At 38.8% G+C, this 20,380-nt stretch overlaps 1 protein-coding gene across 2 annotated transcripts; it reads left to right on the forward strand.

Moving 5' to 3' along the window:
• Positions 1–1,275: 1,275 nt before the first annotated feature.
• LOC135468716 (hematopoietically-expressed homeobox protein hhex-like) lies at positions 1,276–18,518 on the forward strand. Of its 2 annotated transcripts, none has more exons than XM_064747113.1 (4): positions 1,276–2,041; positions 13,184–13,368; positions 13,882–13,932; positions 16,944–18,518. In XM_064747113.1, the coding sequence occupies exons 1-4, from the start codon at positions 1,645–1,647 to the stop codon at positions 17,172–17,174; spliced, it is 864 nt and encodes a 287-aa protein (XP_064603183.1). In that variant the 5' UTR covers positions 1,276–1,644; the 3' UTR covers positions 17,175–18,518. The 2 variants fall into 2 exon arrangements, with proteins under 2 accessions (XP_064603183.1, XP_064603184.1); XM_064747114.1 differs by having other exon boundaries at positions 1,276–2,035.
• The last annotated feature ends 1,862 nt before the right edge of the window (positions 18,519–20,380 follow it).

Genomic DNA, 20,380 nt, shown 5'->3' on the forward strand with positions numbered 1-20,380 from the left:
AACAAATAAAAGCAAACAAAACATCAATAATTTTGGACTGACTAATTTATCATCTGACCTCTTAGAGTCATCTGATTCCATGTTTACAGCCCCTCTATTGCACATTTTCTAGTGAAATGGATAGTCTGGTTTATGCATTCATTAACTGTCCCCTCCCGCTGATTTCAATGGCAGGTCATTGACATCAGTCAATTAATCCATCGACCGATGTCTCAGATGTTAAAATGACGATCAATAAGCCCGCACAGGACCTCATATGCGCAGGCCTACAGATAACGTACCTACAGTTTTCTTTGACAATAACATTGTTTTTTCAAGTAGGATTTTCAGTGTGACGGAATAATGCTTTCGCTATCTTAGAGCGAGTACTTAAACAACTCTGTTATTCCAAGTGGATGACGCAAAAGAAAAAAAGTCAACCGGAGAAGTAATCGTATAAATGGTGTTAAATCTGGTATATTGGATATAGCCTCAGAACCGAAATCATCTGATATAGAACACAGATTAAGGGCGGCTCTTGGCCATATATATTATCTTCTTTGAGAGGTTTGCTTAGAAATGAACAAAGATCTATCGTTCGTGACATTTTCAAGTGCCCGAATATATAAACAATTTTAAATAGAGGCTAGACTAGGCAAGATATCCAACCACTTGAAACTGTTGTCGCCTTGATTCGAACGGGTGAAAACTGTGGATGAAGCAATCTGTTATGTGTGGGTGATTTCGGGACCCCGAACCGGGTGCCTGACGAAGACTTGACCAGATTTCAGGTTCAGCAACAGTCATTAACAGATAACGGGGAATACCATCTCAATGAGGGCGTCTGTTAAGAAGATTTGACGAGACAATGCGAGGGGCGTGTCGAGCCGCCCGGAGTTGAATAACAGTTGAGTAAATATCATTGAGGGAGAGAAAGACGGCTCTTGTTAGCTCCGCCCCTGTGATCAGTGTGGATTATCATCCAATAGTTGGGAAAGCAATTAGTCTTGTATTAAGTCGAGTCGACTGCCATCCTCGAGGGTGGTGGGTGGTCTGCTGATTAAACTTCTCATCTTATGACGATCTTTTAGTCTGGCTAAGGAAAAAGCCATTGAGCCAAACGAAGTTCGCGGTGACTTATCTTAAGGAACAATAGTTTAAGAAATGACCATTGACTTTTCGTCCCGTCCATTGAAGCTGCGTCCCCCCTGCTGATTAAGTGAGTGCGGCTCGGTGATACCAGCAAGTATAGCGCGCCGCTCAAATGCATGTCAATTGACCCGGCCGATTTGTATATTTAATGTCTCATGGCTGCTAGTGTTTATCATAGTACTTGAGTATATTTACTGTTAATTAAGGTTGGGAAGTGTCAAGGCGAGTCATTGAGCTGGGATCAGATTGGCGGATCTTTTCTGAACTGTATGGTATAACACCGACTTCTCCGAGCTTTTAAAACCATTGACATAGCGACCCTCAACCCGAGTGCATCGTGCCATCGGCCTAACCCGGAACAACTTAACCGCTGGAGGAAAGTCCACGCTCTACTCGCCATCCAGGGCTCAATTAGTATCAACGGCCGTGTGGAGCAAAGTGAAGAGAGGAGAAAAGTTACAAATTTTATTTTAACACAGGGTCTGAAGTTTTATATCAGACTTTACAGAAGTAATGTTACATTCGCTTACACAGCATCCGGTGATGGCAGGAGGTTTGCCTCAGATGCTAATACAGCCTTCCCTCGGGGCACCCGCACCAGGCCCTCTGCAGGGACACCACAGTGGGGTACCCTCTCACCATACCTCATTCCTAATAGACGATATCCTGGCAAATGCATCAGGTGGGGGACAGACCCGGCCTACTCCTCTCACGCCAACATCCGTGCAGTCTACCCACGGGGTGTACAAGCCGATTGCCGTGTACGAGACGGGTACATCGCCCCTGTCCCCAAGTTATACACTACCTGGACAACTGAGTTTCCACGGGGCTCTGAGTAATCCCCTGTACTCCCTGCCTTATCCCCGCCACGACTACGCCTTCATGGACAGACAAAACCCTTTAGGTAAAGGTGAGAGATCAGATTTTGCATGTTAATTTACAAAATTACAACGCGTATCCTTAATTTGACGAGGACTGTTTCCGGATTCTAACATATTCTCGCCACAACATTGCTGAAATACTGCCAAGATGGGTTTAGACCCTAATCAATCATTCCTACGAAAAAAAGTGCAACCATGTGAAAGTTTCGTTTTCATCGTCCAAAATATGTTGCACAAAATATATGACGGGTTAAGTGATATGTAGCACAGGTAAGTCTTCTCCCGGTAGCCCAATACCTGAATACCTGACCAAATCGTAGATGTAAGTCGCAACGGGAAGCGCGATACTTAGATTGGAATCAGCGACTATACATATAAGTCAAATGAAGTTTAATACTTCCAGCTCTCGCACTGTTATTCATTATTTTGTGCTAGGACGGCTGTATTTAAGTGTCATACACTGTCAGCTGAATTGCTGTGTGTGATTGAAAGTACACATTGTGTGATTGAAAGTACACATTGTGTACTTCTTCGGGAAGGAATTAATAGGGCTTCAGTATATCCTGGTACCATCAAAAACACACTGGTTAACGTTATTATAAATGTCTAATATATTTAAAACCTATTAATACAGAGCCTTATTGATCTAGTTAAAGTTAATTATTTTATTCGTCGTTTATGTTTCAGATAAGCTCTATTTCTATATGCATATACCAAATTACATCCTTCTAATGCTTGTTATTTACTCTTTATGCGTTCGGAATGTGTATGTGAACCGATCATAGGCTATGCTTTTCAATTGAGTTCGTCATTTTGTTCTGTATGCCTTATTTTTTTTACAATGATTTAAGTGTATGTGTATTCTATTTATCTCTTTTTTATGAAATAATTTGTCCTTCGTGTGAGATGAAACATAAAATTAAATCAATACGATAGTTGCTGTCTTTACATCTTGACACCAACACTATCTCATGAAGAACTGTTAAATAAGCAACACAAATCCACAAAAAATCTCCCATTCACTCGCATTGTATGCGAAAATAATTTAACAAGGCAGACTTTAGTTTGGATTAGAGATGTTTCCGAAGCCTTAGAAACCTCGACATGCATCGTGGAATCACCAAACTTGCAAAGATCTTTGAATATTTCATTTTAAAAAATCTAACTATATCACATTTTTTATATCATCGTATTTTTGTGTATATGATTATTTATAGATAATACTTTATCGTGGGCCAGTTAGATTGTCAATAGTACTTTAACTGCTTCCATAGCCTACTTTATTTTTTTACGAGTTGTATACGTTCACTTTATTGGTATCATTAAACTATCTACCGACAGAATTCTTTGGTCGCCTGTATACAGTGACAAAAACTATATATTATTTCCAACTGTTCAAGTTGAACCTCGCCATAAATTACCACGTATATTGCAATCGTTTGATTCTGGTGCTGTCTTGGTTAATTTCTCAAGCTCTCTGAATAGCACAGTTTCTCAGTAAGACAGTCAAAACACTGGACAAAAAAACTGACAGATTTGTTTGTCACCAAGAAAGTTTACTCAACGAATAAATGGCAGGTATTCTACCCCTATAAAAATATTTAGTGGATGGAACGTGCGTCTTTTTTTGCTTAACATATAATATTATGACAACAGTTGATGATCACGAGATGTTATACCACCTCTATCCGTATTAAAACTCGCCAAATGTCAGCAAAGTTTGTGTGAGTTGCATGCAACGTCAGATAACAGTTTTCGTTTCACATCTTCATATAGAGTATCACAGCGGCTTTATACAGAAATTAAATCTCGTAGATTTAGTGATTATTAAACGTAGCGTCGATGTATCACTGTTAATGTCCATCTATTGCAGGATGTAATCTAATGATGTTCGTGGTTGTTTCTATGGTATAGTAGGGACGGTTAAGCTTGCATATTAAAAGCATATTTTTTATCAGTTTTTTTTTTCATTTCGGTTGTATACGTGCAACTCATGGTGTGTATTTTATGAATTATTTAATAGCAATAGTTATGGCCGTGCTGTGTCAACTATAAATGCCATGTCACAGACCAAAACCACTAACTATAGCCACTAAACCGCTATATGGACATTGTTACGACTATAATGCATAATCTGGCCGTGGGTGGTTTACATTGTATTTAAAACAATATTGTCATTACTCCAAGTCAAGCCCCTTTACATAAAACCACCGTATCATATCTACACCCCACCCCTCCAACCCATCCGTTCTGACCATGTGCATCTTACTTGGACAACATAAATTATATACACCGTGGGATGCTTACTTAGACCAATATAGATTTTGTCCATATAGCTTTACCTGGTCCCAGGCAACCATCAAGGGAATTTTATTACCTTTGGTGTCACAGCTTTTTTATCAGACATTTAATGTGCCAATGGGACATATTTGTTCCAGTTATCGTAATATTGTTGGGAAAAAATTGCATAGATATATGAGATGTACAAAATCTCTAAAATTCTTGTTCATGATTCAGTTTAGTTCTTCTGTTTACAGCTATGAAGAGTGTATATGTTTAAGTGTATTTTACATCGATCAGTGCTTGTACAAGAGATGTCGTGTGTACGAACTGCCTGTATGTGTACAAACTCGTTTGTATATTATCCTTTTTGTTAACTCTTTAAGACTCTGCAGTCTAATGTAAATTTCATGTCTGCCATTTCTTACTGTTGTATTTTTTATTACACGATATTTGCTGACCAGGCAAATTTGGTTACTTGGTTATTCAACCTAGCCATTAATTGTTTTGGAAAATTCATTTTACCATAGATATATCGACCGGTCACGTCATTTGAATTTTACAGGCAACTGGCATATGGATATGAAATATAATGTTAAGACGCCCCCCCCCCACCCCTGGTTAATATGTATATGCACAGCACACTCTGAGACTGTTGCACACATTAATATTAACGATGGAGTTTGCAAATTCCATTTCGCAGTCGGACAATTGTTTAGCGTATATATAAAACTATTGAAAACCGTTCCATTCCAGTTTATTGAAGTTACAGATGATGGTTTCTGTAGTACTGTTAGGCTTGCAGAAGATTGGCAAATGCATAACGCTTCTAGTATAAAAAGATTGCAGCGTATAGACTGTAATTAGTAATGGAAATATCGGTGGGGTTGGATGGAATTTAGCAAAATTGGCACCTATCCGTCAGAAATGTGCCGGTGTGTGCCAGTCTAGACGATATACTCAGGCTGTTTTTGTCTGAAAGGTAAAAAGAGAAGCATGGCATTATCATTCTTGAAGTTAATTACCAAGATTTTTAAAAATAATTTAAAGCATACATATTGTTAAGAATTAATTTAAATTTGTATATAAAACCACACTCTGAGTATATTTATTTACCTGCTCCATCTACATAAGTGACTCAGAACAGGAATCCTGCATACAAATTTTGCACCTCTAAACAATTTACCATCAGAATGCATACAATAGAGAACGATTCTGTCATAAGGCGAAAATACCTATATTCATTTGTCAACGCATTGTAATCCCAGTGTTTACCGTTAGCGATAACGTGTTACGAGGTCAGTATATGTACAGGGCTATCAAACCAATATGATGTCCACAAGTTTACCTAGCTTGTAAGTGACAGCTAGCTTTTTATCGATGTATTGATTCTTAAACCTTTTTGATTCGTCACACGATTTCAATCGCCTTAGATCAGTAAACCAATGTACAGGCATAAAGCACGGACGCTTTGCCAGTTTGTGGCCTTTACTTTTTTGCAATTGGTGCCATTCACATATAAATCAGAACGTTATAGATGTGTGCGCGTGTGTGTTACCCTCCTTTACATTGTACCCATGTTATTATTTGTTATATCCAACAAAAACACAGAATTTTGATTTATTTGATTTGTGTTTTACGTCGTACTCAAGAATGCAAAATTTTAAGTAGATCTGGGCCAGTGATCTCTAGTAAATTGTTACTAACATCACCGCATTTTTTTCACCTAATTCTGCTTAAACCACGGTGATAGGGGGCGTATAACTTGCTAATGATCAAGTATTTACATGAACACTTATAGATTAGAATAAAACCCAAACTGAGGCGTATTTCCCCGGCTACGTGTGGCCATTTGACAGCCATCACACTGTATTCGCTACTTGGCATTTGCTCTTCAAATAGATGAATATGTGAAATTATACATACCTTTGATATTATAATTTTGATGTTATTTTGATGTTATAAGGCATTATATATAATTTGATCATCTCTGTACTGTTATTCTGGACAATACTGAAGTCATTTTTTAAGTACCTCACAGGAATATGGCTTTGTGACATCGTGTCTCAAATCTTGCTATGGAGACACATACACCAGTAAGTAACCCCCGCCAAACGGATTCATTAAATTGTACCGGTGTCCGGTAATTCGTTACAAACACTTGTTTAGAGCGCGTCGGCTAACTAAAATTGGAATAGAATGCGATTTCTGGAAATGTCCCGACTTATGACGCCAATAACTTTAAAGTAACCATTTAAGACGAAAACTAACAATTGAAATTGAATGAAACATGTCCCTTTGCGGACTCCTTTGTATTAATACAAGAATATTGTTTCTTAATTTAAAAAAATCCCTTTTAATATTAAAATATTTGCTGTTTAGGTATATGGGACTTTTTCACACTTTCACGTTCAAGCCAGTAGTGTTTCACGGCGTGCCAAGTAGAGAGATATATAATAAATAAATGGGCTAAAATATGGCAACTACGCTAGTCACGCTAACACCCGTCAACATTTTAGCAGATTGTAGTCAGTGTTTTACCTTTATTTAGCTAAACTGTTTTCAGAAATCAACTTTTGTAGTAAACATTTGTTGTAGTAAACATACTGATTAATATTTTCCAGTCAGTTATCGAGGAGGGTGAACATGTATATACATTGATGTCAGCAGTGCATTAGATACTGGTCAACGCCATATTTATTGAACGCTCATCAGTTTGAAAATACACACTCAATTTGTATACTTAAGCTTTATAATTTTATTTTATTTGAGTTTTATGCCGTACTCAAGAATGTTTCACTAATACTATATCGGTCAGCATTATGGTGGGAGGAAACAGGGAAGAGCTCTGGGGAAAACCCGCGACCATCCACAGCTTGCTGGTAGACCTTCCCACGTACAGCCTATATATTTCATTTTGTTAGTCGATAATAAAGTTATATATCTTTAATCACAAAGATGTTTTTTTGTTGCAATGTTTCCATTTTGCTGGAAATGAATTTTTAATGAATTTTCATGATTACATTCGAAGTTACGCACAAATGTTTACTTTCAAAGTTGTGCGAAAATGATAAATCATATAGATGAATATGTGAAATTATACATATATATATATAAAAATAAATGTATGTGTATAGGAAAATGAGCGTATGTATATAGGAAAAATAAATGATGTTAGAATAGTGGACATTATATCGGATAAAATTACCCATGCTGAGTTTTTGTGGATCGACGGTTGAGATTATATCTGTTTTATCGAAATTTCGGTAATTGGTTTTTCTAGTGGTTTAATAGATGTTAACTCCACGTTTCGAAAACTCATTCGGCTAAAATTTTAAGGAATGTCATATTTAAACAAATGTAAAAATAATGACAACTAGCCGTTTGTGAATTTGGAACTGGAATTAATTGGAATTTGGCAATGTTAATGTGTATCTTTGTCTTTTTATAATTCTGATATTATCTTCTTATATATACGAATGTATATGTTGTTCACAACTTATATATTAAAACTGCAAATTTGCTAAATTACATTTCGAAAATTTAATAACATTATTGTTAATTACTCATTCTGCAATCACTGTTCATTTTTGTCAAATTGTTTTCGGTATAATAATTTCAGTCTTCGTAGGCAGAGTTCAGTTGGACTATTTTGTCATGTGAAGGGTTTTCGACTAATTAGTGCTGTTATTGAGAAATAGTGCATAATAAAATATGCGGTTTACCCTTACTGTGATCATGGCCATATGGCATCACCGATTTTCTAGGTAGAAAAAGTTCTTGTGTGAGTAATAATGTCTTAATACGAAAATGCACACACATGTAATTTACCTCACACCTTATATGGTAATCGCTTGTTGTATGTCTCATACATTATAAATATCACATTACAGGCTGTTTCAGGAATCAAGTTTTTGCTGATCAGAATTTAAGTCAGATGTGGGCGTTTTTGAGATTTTGAAATTGTGTATTTTGTGGTCCTGCACGTTTACACTCAGGCCTTTCCTTAATTAGTCGTTATCGCCTGGTAGATCACTCCTCGTGCTTCCGATAGCAAGAAGTGGCTGTCATGAAAATGCTTTATCCTTCGGCCAAGTCCTCATTAGACACAACCCTTTCGACTTCCTTAATCAGTTCACTAGAAACAATGAATCACGATTCTCATAGCCTCTAGCAGGGCTATAGTGGTATAGGTTAGACGAGAGTTACTGGACTTTGTTGTCCTCAAGAAGTGTCCTGCCTTATCTCGTTTCCTCTGATGGGGGCCAATAGCGGATACGAGAGTGCGGCTAGGCGGAGGAAACACTAAGTACGGGAACACGATCAGCCTTAGCACCAAAGCAATACGATACCAGATCTTATTCAACCAAACAGCCTTATCAGTCAATAACGGATGCATATTTTAACTAATTAATAGAGCAGCATTTCGAGTGAATTGCCACCAATTTAGGCTTCCTTCCAACTCTAGGCAATTAGTCCAACATTGACACGTGCCTACAGGCTTCTACTTGACTTGGTTTCAAAACTTTTAAATGTTGGTATAGTCCTTTCGTAGCGAAATCGAAAAATTTATATTTCTTCTCGGCATTCTGTTCCCAAACAAAGTATACATCTCTGTCTTTAAGCCAAAACTGAACGGAAGAGGAAATCTTTGTGTATAGCCTATAACATAATCCTCGAAATATGAAAAGAGTCATTGTTCTTTAAGGAACTAGTACTTTAAATAAACCATTATCACAGTTTAAATCGGGATGTCATTCCCTGGGGCTGAGACGATAACACTCCACCTTCCTAGTTTGAAGTTATAGTCATATACAGTTGTACCAATGTTCCCGGCACAGAGTGTCTCTTTGGGACACGATGTCCATTGTTCTAGGTTCTTCTTGTAACCAGGTAACGGGTTGACGCAGTATCTAGAAAAGTTAATAGATGGAATTGTTCAGAGGTGCAGTTCTTAAACCGTTCATGTTTTGATGAAATGATGTTTTTGTCTTTGTAAATAATTAGGTGCTAATGGCAGATGTGTTAATATTTTGAAGGGGTTAAAAAATTAGTTTTGGAAAATATTGTGCGTAAAGCTGGGTAATAATAGAAAACTGAATACAAGAAGCGGTTCATTAATGTCAACCTCAAGCTTTGACTGTTAATGTGAGGTGTGTGATTTATTTATTAATTTATCTGCTTGGTGTTTTACGCCGTGCTCAAGAATATTTCACTTATACGACGGCGGCCAGCATTATGGTACGATTACCAGAGCCATATTGCTGGTAAACCTTCCCACGCACTGCCGGGAGGAGGTGTGTGACAGATTGTGCTATATACACAGCAGTTAATATAATTTCATTCTAAGGAAGTCATGGATCGAGGGAGACCTCCCCAATGTAGATATAGGTCATTATTTGGTCGCCGTTCTTTCGGAATTATGTTATTCCCCATATCTTCCCGTCATTCTCATATGCATTATATGTGTGACTCATGCTTCTTTCATTACCAGCTTCTTCACTCCTCATCACCATCCTGACTCCATCCAGCATCCTGTCTGTATTATATATGTGACTCATTCTTCTTGCACTGTCCATTGCCTCACTCCTCAACACCATCCCTGCTCATTCCGCCCGGCATCCAGCCTGTACTATATATGTGACTCATTTTTCTTCCATTGTCCAAAGCTTCACTCCTCAACACCATCCCGGCTCATTCCGCCCGGCATCCAGCCTGTACTATATATGTGACTCATTTTTCTTCCATTGTCCAAAGCTTCACTCCTCAACACCATCCCGGCTCATTCCGCCCGGCATCCAGCCTGTACTATATGTGTGACTTTCATTCTTCTTCCATTGTCCAAAGCTTCACTCCTCAACACCATCCCGGCTCATTCCGCCCTGCATCCAGTCTGTATTATATCTGACTCATTCTGCTTGTGTTGCACACTGCTCTGCTCCTCAATACCACCCTGACTCACTATGTTCGACATCACATGCCCCTCGTTTACTATAACAATAGCGTATATTGCCGTTTTTGGCCTGTATACCTCTCATATTGCAAACGCTCTCTGATTGTCTTGTTTGCACAATGGATTAGTGTGAATATACGACCCTCTCTTATAACCGTTTGAGACCCCTTAAGTTAGACACAACTTCTCTGCAATAAGCCTGTTAGTAAAAGCTGAATGTCATTGTAAAATGATAAAGTGCATCATAAACTTGATCGTTTTCACATGGAGATGTGTGTTTGTTCTTTGTGAAGTAGATGAGCTATTTGGCAGCTAGCTTGGCACTGTCTAACAAACATCTTAATAAACACTATAAAAAGACCTTTGTCTCTCGATAGAGCACAAGTTGTGGGAAATCGGGAGCCAGTAAAAGAGACATAAACGGGCGATAAGGCGTAAAATGTGTCTTATAGGTTTTAAACTACTCAACTTTATCTCTATGGTATTTGCCTCAATGCTACACGACTACCAGTTTGTGGCTCTTGATCAGTGATTTAAAAAATCACAAGTGTAGGAAACTCCTCAATATATTACCTATGCTGATACCGAGAGTGGTAAACAAAGCGTTATGCTAGTATTAATAACAGTCGACTTTATAAGCAAGATCACGTTCATAAAACATCAGTTTACACCAAGCCATCGGTTATTAAAATAATAAATTACGATGAACTCGATAAATGGGTTTACGATGATAAATGACCGCTTTATCGTGACGGTTAATACGCGCTATATGTACATATACAGGGTAGTACTTTAAGTGAAAGACAGCACCTGACTAATGATTATGTTCACTGAAAGACTACCATTCAAAGTATCTTAAATCGGCATTAAATATTTTTTTAGATTTTTTCCAACCCAGTAAAAGTTTAGTGAAACTTCGTCTTGACAACTTCAGCACCCATCCATTATCGAGGGAAACGTGACGTCACGTTTACTCTAGCTCTTTAACGTCGAAGGTATTTTCCGTGTAATAGTCTAAGCAGTAGCCTATAGAAGATAAAAGTTCTGGACTTTGTGGAAGAATAAAAAAAATGAACGAACTTCAGCGACCCTGTTTAAATAACCTGCAGATGCACAACCGGGGTATTCTTGCTTCAGGTCGAAGCCTCCGGAGGGGTTGTGCTGGTGATTTTGACCCCAATTAAATGTTTTCAGAATTACAATAGGTTTGTTGTACATCTAGATTCATGCTCAATTCTAAAACAAATGGAAATAAATCCAAGTACCATTGAGGCTGATCTAGGCATTCGACTATCGCTGGATTTTATGCTTCAGTTTTGTGGTGGTGGCTTATAAGGTGAAAGCAATGTTGACCTAGTTATCGCGGACGTCAGAGAAAGCACCTCAGCTTGAACACGGCGTTTTTACTGTATGTTATAAAAGAAAACACAAAAAGCATCCCTTGTATGAGAGAAAGACGAAGGAGCAAAATTTAAATTCTTCAGTTCAAATAAATTCAGAGAAAAAAAATTATATCATTAGATTTAATTTATTTTATCATAAGAACTGGTTAATTTGAGAGGAGAAGAAAATTTAAATATCAAACAAATACCATTGAAAAGTGTATGCATTTCCTCGCAGGTGCATGCCATAAAAAGTCTAATTTGAACCTCAAGTTTATAAATTATAAATAAAGTCAGCGCCAAACTCCGATGTGGGCGACTCCATTTTACCTAAGAACTAGTCCTGAAGTCTTCTGTGTCAGGAGGAGAATTGCCGTCGGAAACCGCCGAAGTGCAGTTCGTACATTTCCTGTGGAACTCTTCCTCCCAGAAGGTAGCGAACAGGTATCGGGAAACCGGGATGCTGGACGTAGGTTTCGAGTTTACACGAACAATCCGGCAGTTTTAAGGACCCTCATTGGCTGAGAGGCAACGCACCCCCAGCATAAATTACGGGGTGTTAAAGATGGAGGACGCGATCGACTCAGCGATTTATGCCAGCTTTGCCGTTTTAAGGCTTTATGTGTATGGCGAGGAAAAAATTGCAAAATTATCGAGCAGGCACCACCAAATAGAAAAAATGTGCTCTTTTCAGCCTATAGTGGCATTTTTCTTCTTCTTTAAGTGTTTCCCCGTGCCGTCTCCTCATTACCATAAACCTTCGGCGTCCCTAATGAATTTTGCGCTGACTCTGATATTTGTTATTTAGAAACTGCCGATTAAACGCTAAAATGCACGACAAGAAATGTATTTGTATAATTTGAACAGAGTGACCTGTAGGGTCTTGAGGGAGATCTATGCGGTTTAGGCCGAGACGGGCTGACATAATTTGTAATACCATCCTTGAATACTATAGGCCTACAGCTTGCAAATCAACTTATTTTACGCCTGTGGTGGTCTGCAAATGATACAGATCTGTCCCACAACACTGTATGAAATGGCCCTTTGTTTACACGAAACTAGATCATTGTGAACGATCTCAAGTGCAGTAGTTCTGTATAATCATATGTCACTTCATGGAGTGAATGGGTCAAGGCGACGTCACACTTTACACTGCGCAATCTCACATGTCTGATACAACGTCTTTGATTGGATAAAATCCTCTAGATAACTGCCTCGATTCACACCAGCCATTTGTACAGTATTGTCATTTTGTTCTACATATTATTCGGTGAAGTATGGAGCTTTTTAGAAAGCTTTAGTATCCTGCTTTCGAGTGAAATATGCTTTAGCCAGGTGTTGTTTTGTCCTTTAAGGTCTTGTAATTGTAAAAAAAACATGTATTAAAATCGTACAAAAACAACATTAGGATAATTTTGTTGCAGTTTTTCTAAATGCCATATCCCAATGTATGCCAAAAAACGCCAATTTATGTAGCTTTTCTTTAAGTCGAATTTTGATAGGTCATCATATAAGGCATTAAATCAGTCAGTCAGTTTGGGATTTTTGTTTTTCAGTTGGACACAAACCGCTTTTGTGGAGCCCTTTCATGCAGCGACCTATGCACAAGCGGAAAGGAGGACAGGTTCGATTCTCCAACGATCAGACAGTTGAATTGGAGAAAAAGTTTGAAACTCAAAAATATCTTTCGCCTCCAGAAAGAAAACGGTTGGCTAAAGTACTCCAGCTCACAGAGAGACAAGTAAGACTTTTTAAAAATGACTTATATAGTTTTCATACCAAGAATTTACCATGAAGTGATTTATAAATTAATCAATCAACTGATGTATGAATTCTTCATAGACCTAAAGTGTAACGTTTATCTGCGTGCATAAATTTGATCGCATCGTTAAATAGCACTTCATTTTTGAACGTCAACACATTTTAGCCGCGCGGTGTAGCTCTATGGTAGGGCGTTGTAGTTGTTATTAGGGGTGGTGATCTTCTTGTTCTTGATCTGTGGTCAGTGTTGAAAAGCGCATGCATTGCAGCTTGTGACTCCACATCGGCAGTTTCTGTTTGTATAAAGGCGGAGAGAACATATCCCAACGCTGTTACGGTTTTTGGGGCCACAAACAATCTTGAATATGGCGTCATTGAACATTCAAATACATAAATAAATAAAATCTTTAAACAGACCGCCATAAACTGAGTGAAATATTCACCAGTATTGTAAACATGACTTATTAAAAAAAGTAATTGAATTTATTTTCAGGTGAAGACGTGGTTTCAAAACAGACGTGCAAAATGGAGACGGTTAAAGCAGGTAATGGCACACACGAAATCCAATAACTAAATTTTTTATGATGCCTTACCTCAACCGACCAACCAAACAAACATCTTTACTGCACACCGGGGCTTTTCAGAAATAATCGTCCGGGGTTAAAGCTTAATGAGCTTGAATTAAATCAACAGAGGAATTATCTCAAATTTCTGTTAGCATTAACGATCTCAATGTCTCTTGTCGACCATATGCTTGCAGATGACAGGTAAGATTAATTCTTGAACTCCTCGTGAATTGACATGTTATTAAGTCTTTATGAGGTAAAGTCATTAAATCTGTTGTCATGAGGTTAGTACTCGTATTTTTGGAATACCCTTATATATAGATGAACCGTTTATTCACCTCAGTGGTAGAGGCAATATCTAAACAGAAGAGAATGTTAAAACTATAAACTATGTAAGGACGCTCCTGCATATTGCTTAAACAAAAATCAAGGTTCTACATTTTATTTAATGGCGTTCAACTGATTTAAAAAAAAACCTTTAATGTTTTGTGACTGAAATGTCTGTGACATTTATTAAACGCAGCAGCTCATATTTTCCATATATTACACATTTCATACATTAGTTTGCAGTTCATTCTAAGAAAACTTCAGAAAGGCGTGCTATCTAATGTACGCAATTTGCATGGACATATAGCCCCTAACTATTAAAGTGAAGTAACTTGTTTTGATTCACGAAAGCATACGCCCACTCAAATCCCACTTCAGTATTACGAGCTGAGACAAGGCCAGTCTTTGTGGCCTGTTTCAACAAACACATGTCAGACTTGGCTAAATAGCCGGAGCTGTAAGACAAGCCGACTTCACTGTTTGTTCGACGGCTTTATCTGGGAGCTTATCTTTTACGGGGCTTCGTTGGGACATTGCTTGGCAAACATTTTCGATGGCAACTTTTTTGTTGAAAGTTCCAACTTTTCTTTCAATTACATGTCAGCTGAAATCCCGCAATATCTTTCCGATCGGTTGTCGGTGGCCGTCAATGAGTTAGGATGGTCTTAAATTTCAACCTATGTCCACAATATGACATTAAAAGCTCAAAGAGCCTTTCCTGTTCGGGATGGCTCTAATGGCCGGCACGCTCCTTTTGTACGGTCATACCAATTAGACGGGGGAGGGACTCTAACGAGCACCGTGCTGTATTAAGCTTTTATTTCAACCCAAATCCGGGTAGTTGTCCAGTTGAAAGGTGGCCTCACTAGCCGCCTGTGTCTGAAAGAAGTCATTCAAGCGTCGAGCTTGTCTGCAAATAAGAGCTTTCTGATTCTTCACAATACGGTGGTCAGTACAGAAATCAAATACTGAGAAAATAGATACCAGTTTGTCGCGTCTCATGTCTTCTTCTTGGTTTATCGTCATGAATGAACAGCGGCCTAAGTGACAATTCTTAATGGATATTCCTACAAAACCACGCACATACCATTGTTTTCTTGGTTGAACCATTTAACAACTTACAGGAAACACTTATTACCCCTTCTTTGTTGTCATTAAGAAGAAACCTGCCATTTTTCATGAGCTCATCAACTAAATTAATAAAATCCCTCAGTATTTCAAGTGTACACAGTCCTTTTGCATTTCTTTTCCATTAACTTGGCTATGGTACTCGCAAAACTACAGATTTGTCGTTTAAGTTAAGTAAACTGTGTATCAAAGGTAACCCTAGTGTTAGACTGCTGTATTCTGTAATTTCTATTAATTATAATTTAATTGTTAAGAAAATTCTGTGTTTTACGTAAAATATGACATAGCTTTGCGATATACTAGTAAAGCCTGTCAACTAATAGGTCTATACCAATACAGGCTGACGCGGATTAATCTGTGGGTAATATTTCAATCAATGTCAGCAATGTCAAGTGAATAGTGCGTGTTGGTAAGGGGAGCGTCCTGTCATGTCTGGCCAGGGAGTGAAGGGCTAAAGAGTTTGTCATACTTCCCAGTCTCAAGTGAGAGACAACTTCTTCAGCTGGCTTTGTTTCGGACTTCGTCTGACAGACAGGGGCAGGCAAAATGTCGAGAAGTGTCCCCCCATGATAAGGCATATATTTTTGAGTGTTTTGCTCGTTGACTCTGAATATGATTTTTTTGTTTACCAACGAGATCTCGTACAATATGTCGAGATCGGACGATGTCAGAGGCCAGTGACGTTCTTTGCCGGGCCAATCGATCTTTGTCAATTCGGATGAGCTAATAAACTAATCATGTCATTTTAGATGACCTTTGGCATGATCCATTAAATAGATCAGTAGACTCCAGTTTTGTCAATCGCTACCTGCGACTTGTGGAGAAGGCTCCTATATGCACTATATGAAATATTTCGTCAGAAACATGGCCATCCAGCTGAAAATTGTACAGGTACAGATAGAATGGATGCAAGGATATCGGAAGAAAGAAAAGTATAAGGATATCCGAAAGTTGAAATATCTAAATCCATGGATTAGTTATTAGGGTCGGGCCTCCGTGGCCGAGGTGATTAGCGTGCCAATATGGCGCCATGACCCAGGAGCCACTCACCAGTGCGGTGTGAGTTCAAGTCCAGCTCATGCTGGCTTCCTCTCCGGCCGTACGCGGGAAGGTCTACCAGCAACCTGCAGATGGTCGTCGGTTTTCCAGGGTACTGTCCGGTTTCCTCCCACCATAATGCTGACTATCGTCGTATAAGTGAAATATTCTTGAGTTCTGCGTAAAACATCAAGCCAATAAATAAATAAATAAATAGTGATGTAGTTATTAAGATATTTATATATGTTATTATTGAATATAATTAATAAATGTAGCACATATTATATAAATCTCCTGTCCTGTTCATTTCACATTATTACATTTCAGCGTTGCTTTTGTGAATTTTGTTTTCGTTGCATTTAACATACTGTTAATTCGTTTGGTGCGTGGCACTGCTCAGTTAAATTGCACACGTTTTGACCCCGCGCTGCTTCACATGTATGACTTCTGTTGGACGATTTGTTTTGAACAATTGTGTTTTTCTTTTTCAACTCAGGAAACTCCCACTTCTGACAAGGACGAGTCAATAAAGTCAAAGGACACATCTGGTGCTGCGGAAAACGAGCCTTGTGAATCTCAAAACAACGTAGCCGGAACAGAAGGCGAAGCTAATGGCGGGAGATCGGAAGGAGACCTTGATAAGAGTGACGAATCCGAGGAGGAAGAGATTGATGTGGTGCGGGAAGAAGCTCATAGAAATTGGTTGAATATTTCAAATCACACATGAATGGTCTGAGCTAAAATTCTGAAGATTTTCAGCAATCAGTGTATATGTGCTCAAAAGTGCGGAACTGGAGGGCCAGCGGCACACATCCGCCCTCACCCAGCGCTTCCAGTAATTACAAATTTGGGGGCTCTGGAAACCAGACGAAACACGTGTAACAGGCACAGATAAAACAGAGGTGATATCTGAACATGGTTCGGAAATGTCGACTGTTCGTTTGAAGGCTGTAGCTGAAGTTTTGCCGCTTTGAGACTAAGACACTCTACATTGTCGAAGCTGACGAAAGCTGATTCCGATCTGCAACCCAAAACAGACTCAATACATGCGTGTGGTACGCTTTAGTGTAACTATTATTTATTTTATTGCACACAATTTGTCTACTTATTGTTCATCAGAATTTACGTTCCAGCTTGCTCAGAATATAATCGGTTTTGATATTAAAAGAATTACATATAGCGCGACAAATGGCACAATGATGAAAACTAAGGTCACAGCGTAGTCCATTCAACAATGGATGGGAATGTGTAGTTGGGTTGTTTTTTTATACATTGATATCAATTACTGTTCATCAAACAAGTATGGCAATATCCTGCTATTCGTGTAGGGTGTCCAAATATGAACAAAGATTGTTGGCATTGTCATACTTTACAACGTAGCAATGCTGTTCTGTCGTGTAACGTTGTTTCATGTGTACTGCATTTCGACCTTGCACTATCGATTTTAAGGTGTTCATTTCAATGCCGGTATTTAGTTTTAAAATTGTGCATCAAAGACACTGTAATGTTTGGCTGTGCTTTGGCCTTCTGATGATGATGTGTTCTGTGGAAACGACGAAGCCCGTTGTAATGTCGAAGACACTTGTGATGACGAAACCCGTTGCAATGTTGAAGCTGGTTGTATGCTTAAAAGAGTTGCAATGTTGAATCTCGTCGCTTTGCTGAAGTAGGTTGCATTGCCGAAGCAGGTGGCACTGTTGAAACCTATAGTATGCTAAAGGTTACAGTGTTGAAGCCTGTTGTGATGCTGAAGTAGGTTCGTCAAATGTGGAAGCCCGTCGTAACGGTCAACAGTAGTAATAATGACGAATCCCGTCGCACAGGTGAATACCTTTGTTAAACAGAAGCAGATTGTCATTGTGTACCACGCTGTTATTCTATATCGCATAATACTAACGACATATGTAACCCATGCTGGACACTAATGGGAGAAATATTTTGTCAATTTGTGCTGGTCACAAGTTTTCTCAATCAGTGGGCTCTCTGACCGTATACATTTGTCTATTTTGAAATCAAATGCGGTGTTATTGTGTATAAATATCTATGCAAAATACAGACTGTCTTGTTAACAAACCCAAAAACGACTTTTATTTGTTGAAAATATGGACTGAAAAAGCGCTAGTAGAAAGTTGAATTACATTGTCAACATTTCCTACAGAGAGTTGGTCGAAAGTTACAGTTCTCAGCACAGTATTCAGAACTTCAGCTTACGCAAAATGACTGAGTGATGGACTGAATGAATCTCAATACCTTTTACATTTTTGGCTCTTTGACAAAATGTCTAAACAGAATGTGCATTAAAAATAAGCAAGCAAATAGCTCTCGTGAAACTAAACCCATATTAGGGTTGTCTACATTTTTACATGTTTCGGTTTTTTTTCATGCTGTTTTTCGTTGCTCACTTCATTACAAGGTCTACAAAGGATACTCAGTCACTTTTACAATATGTTTATTTATTTATATATTTATTTGATTGGTGTTTTACGCCGTACTCAAGAACATTTCACTGATAGCATGATGGTTGGAGGAAACCGATGAGAGATCGGGGGAAAGCCACGACCCATAATATGTTTTCACCGCGCGTGAATTGGTAACTGAAATACAAGTGAATGATCAAGTGAATGGTACAAGGTGTAAATTGACGAACTGACTTGCTTGTCTTCATCTCTTCTGTGTACCAGCACGAAATCCCCAGGGGTGTCTAGTTTCATGTGGTGTTTTACTGAGAATCCATTACGAAGACACCAGACACAACGCCTTACTGGGTCACACATTACACTGATACCGGATCAGCCAGTACTGGGAATATTCCTACTAAAATCAATACCATGATTTCCGATATTGTTCGGATAAATGTTTAGGTTAAACCCCGGATGTGCCGCCTATGAACCGAAGCTCCATTTAGCAGGACACCGCAGCCTATTCTATTCGACAGGACACCGTAACCTGCTCTATTCAACAGGACACCGCAACTTATTCTATTCAGCAGAACATCGCAGCTTGTTCTATTCAGCAGGACACCGCAGCCTGTTCTATTCGACAGGACACCGTAACCTGTTCTATTCAACAGGGTACCGCAACTTATTCTATTCAACAAGACATCGCAGCTTGTTCTATTCAGCAGGACACCGCAGCCCGTTCTATTCAACAGGACACCGTAACCTGTTCTATTCAACAGGACACCGCAACTTGTTCTATTCAGCAGCACACCGCAGCTTGTATATACACGTGCAGTTTCTATACACCCCACACAACCACTGACACATATTGTACGAGGAGGTCCTGTAGATATACGCAAGGAGCAGGGGTGTGTATATGGGAGCATCAGACTGAAATACAGGAACTTTGCTTATCTAATCCCCATATTAAAATGAGATTAATTTATTATGAGATCTCTTTCACAACCGCCAGCTTGTCTGTGCCAGCATAACGACTTTCTATCTAGTGTTTACTGACTTTAACAGCTTAATCTGAGGTCTTTGTGAATAGCCTAGCAGCTATAGTGCTTTCGCTGTATATCTAACAATCTTTGAACTGCGGTCTGTCGTCAGAACTTACCATGTTAAGTAGAGGGATTAAATTCAAAGCAAGTCTTTACTTCACTGACCAAAAAGGGGTCGAGGATAACTTTATAATAAATGGTATTGTAGTGATGAAGGGGCTGTTCTCTGAGCGTCTGATGATCCTACGCCCAAGATAGCAGTCAAAGGGCTCGGCGGGCCGATGATTTATCCGCACGGTCAGCCCAGCTACCAGCCATCTCGTTCTCAATAAGCGGCAATATCAGCCGTACTTTCTGACAGAATTCAGTGCAAATTGACTTTAATGTGTTGACATTAGGTTGATGTATACCTGCCATGGTTAAATCGCTAGAGAGCTTAGGGCCCTCCAGACCCCGGCTTTGACAACCCAGTTTACAAATTGTCGGAAGAA

The sequence above is a fragment of the Liolophura sinensis genome, chromosome 6 (genome assembly GCF_032854445.1).
Source record: "Liolophura sinensis isolate JHLJ2023 chromosome 6, CUHK_Ljap_v2, whole genome shotgun sequence".
NCBI classification, from domain to species: Eukaryota; Metazoa; Mollusca; class Polyplacophora; order Chitonida; family Chitonidae; genus Liolophura; species Liolophura sinensis.

Coding starts and splice junctions, on each gene's coding strand:
- LOC135468716 (XM_064747113.1), top strand. CDS start 1,645: ATGTTACATTCGCTTACACAGCATCCGGTGATGGCAGGAGGTTTGCCT. Junction 2,042..13,183: donor ACAAAACCCTTTAGGTAAAG/GTGAGAGATCAG, acceptor TTTGTTTTTCAG/TTGGACACAAACCGCTTTTG. Junction 13,369..13,881: donor TCCAGCTCACAGAGAGACAA/GTAAGACTTTTT, acceptor ATTTATTTTCAG/GTGAAGACGTGGTTTCAAAA.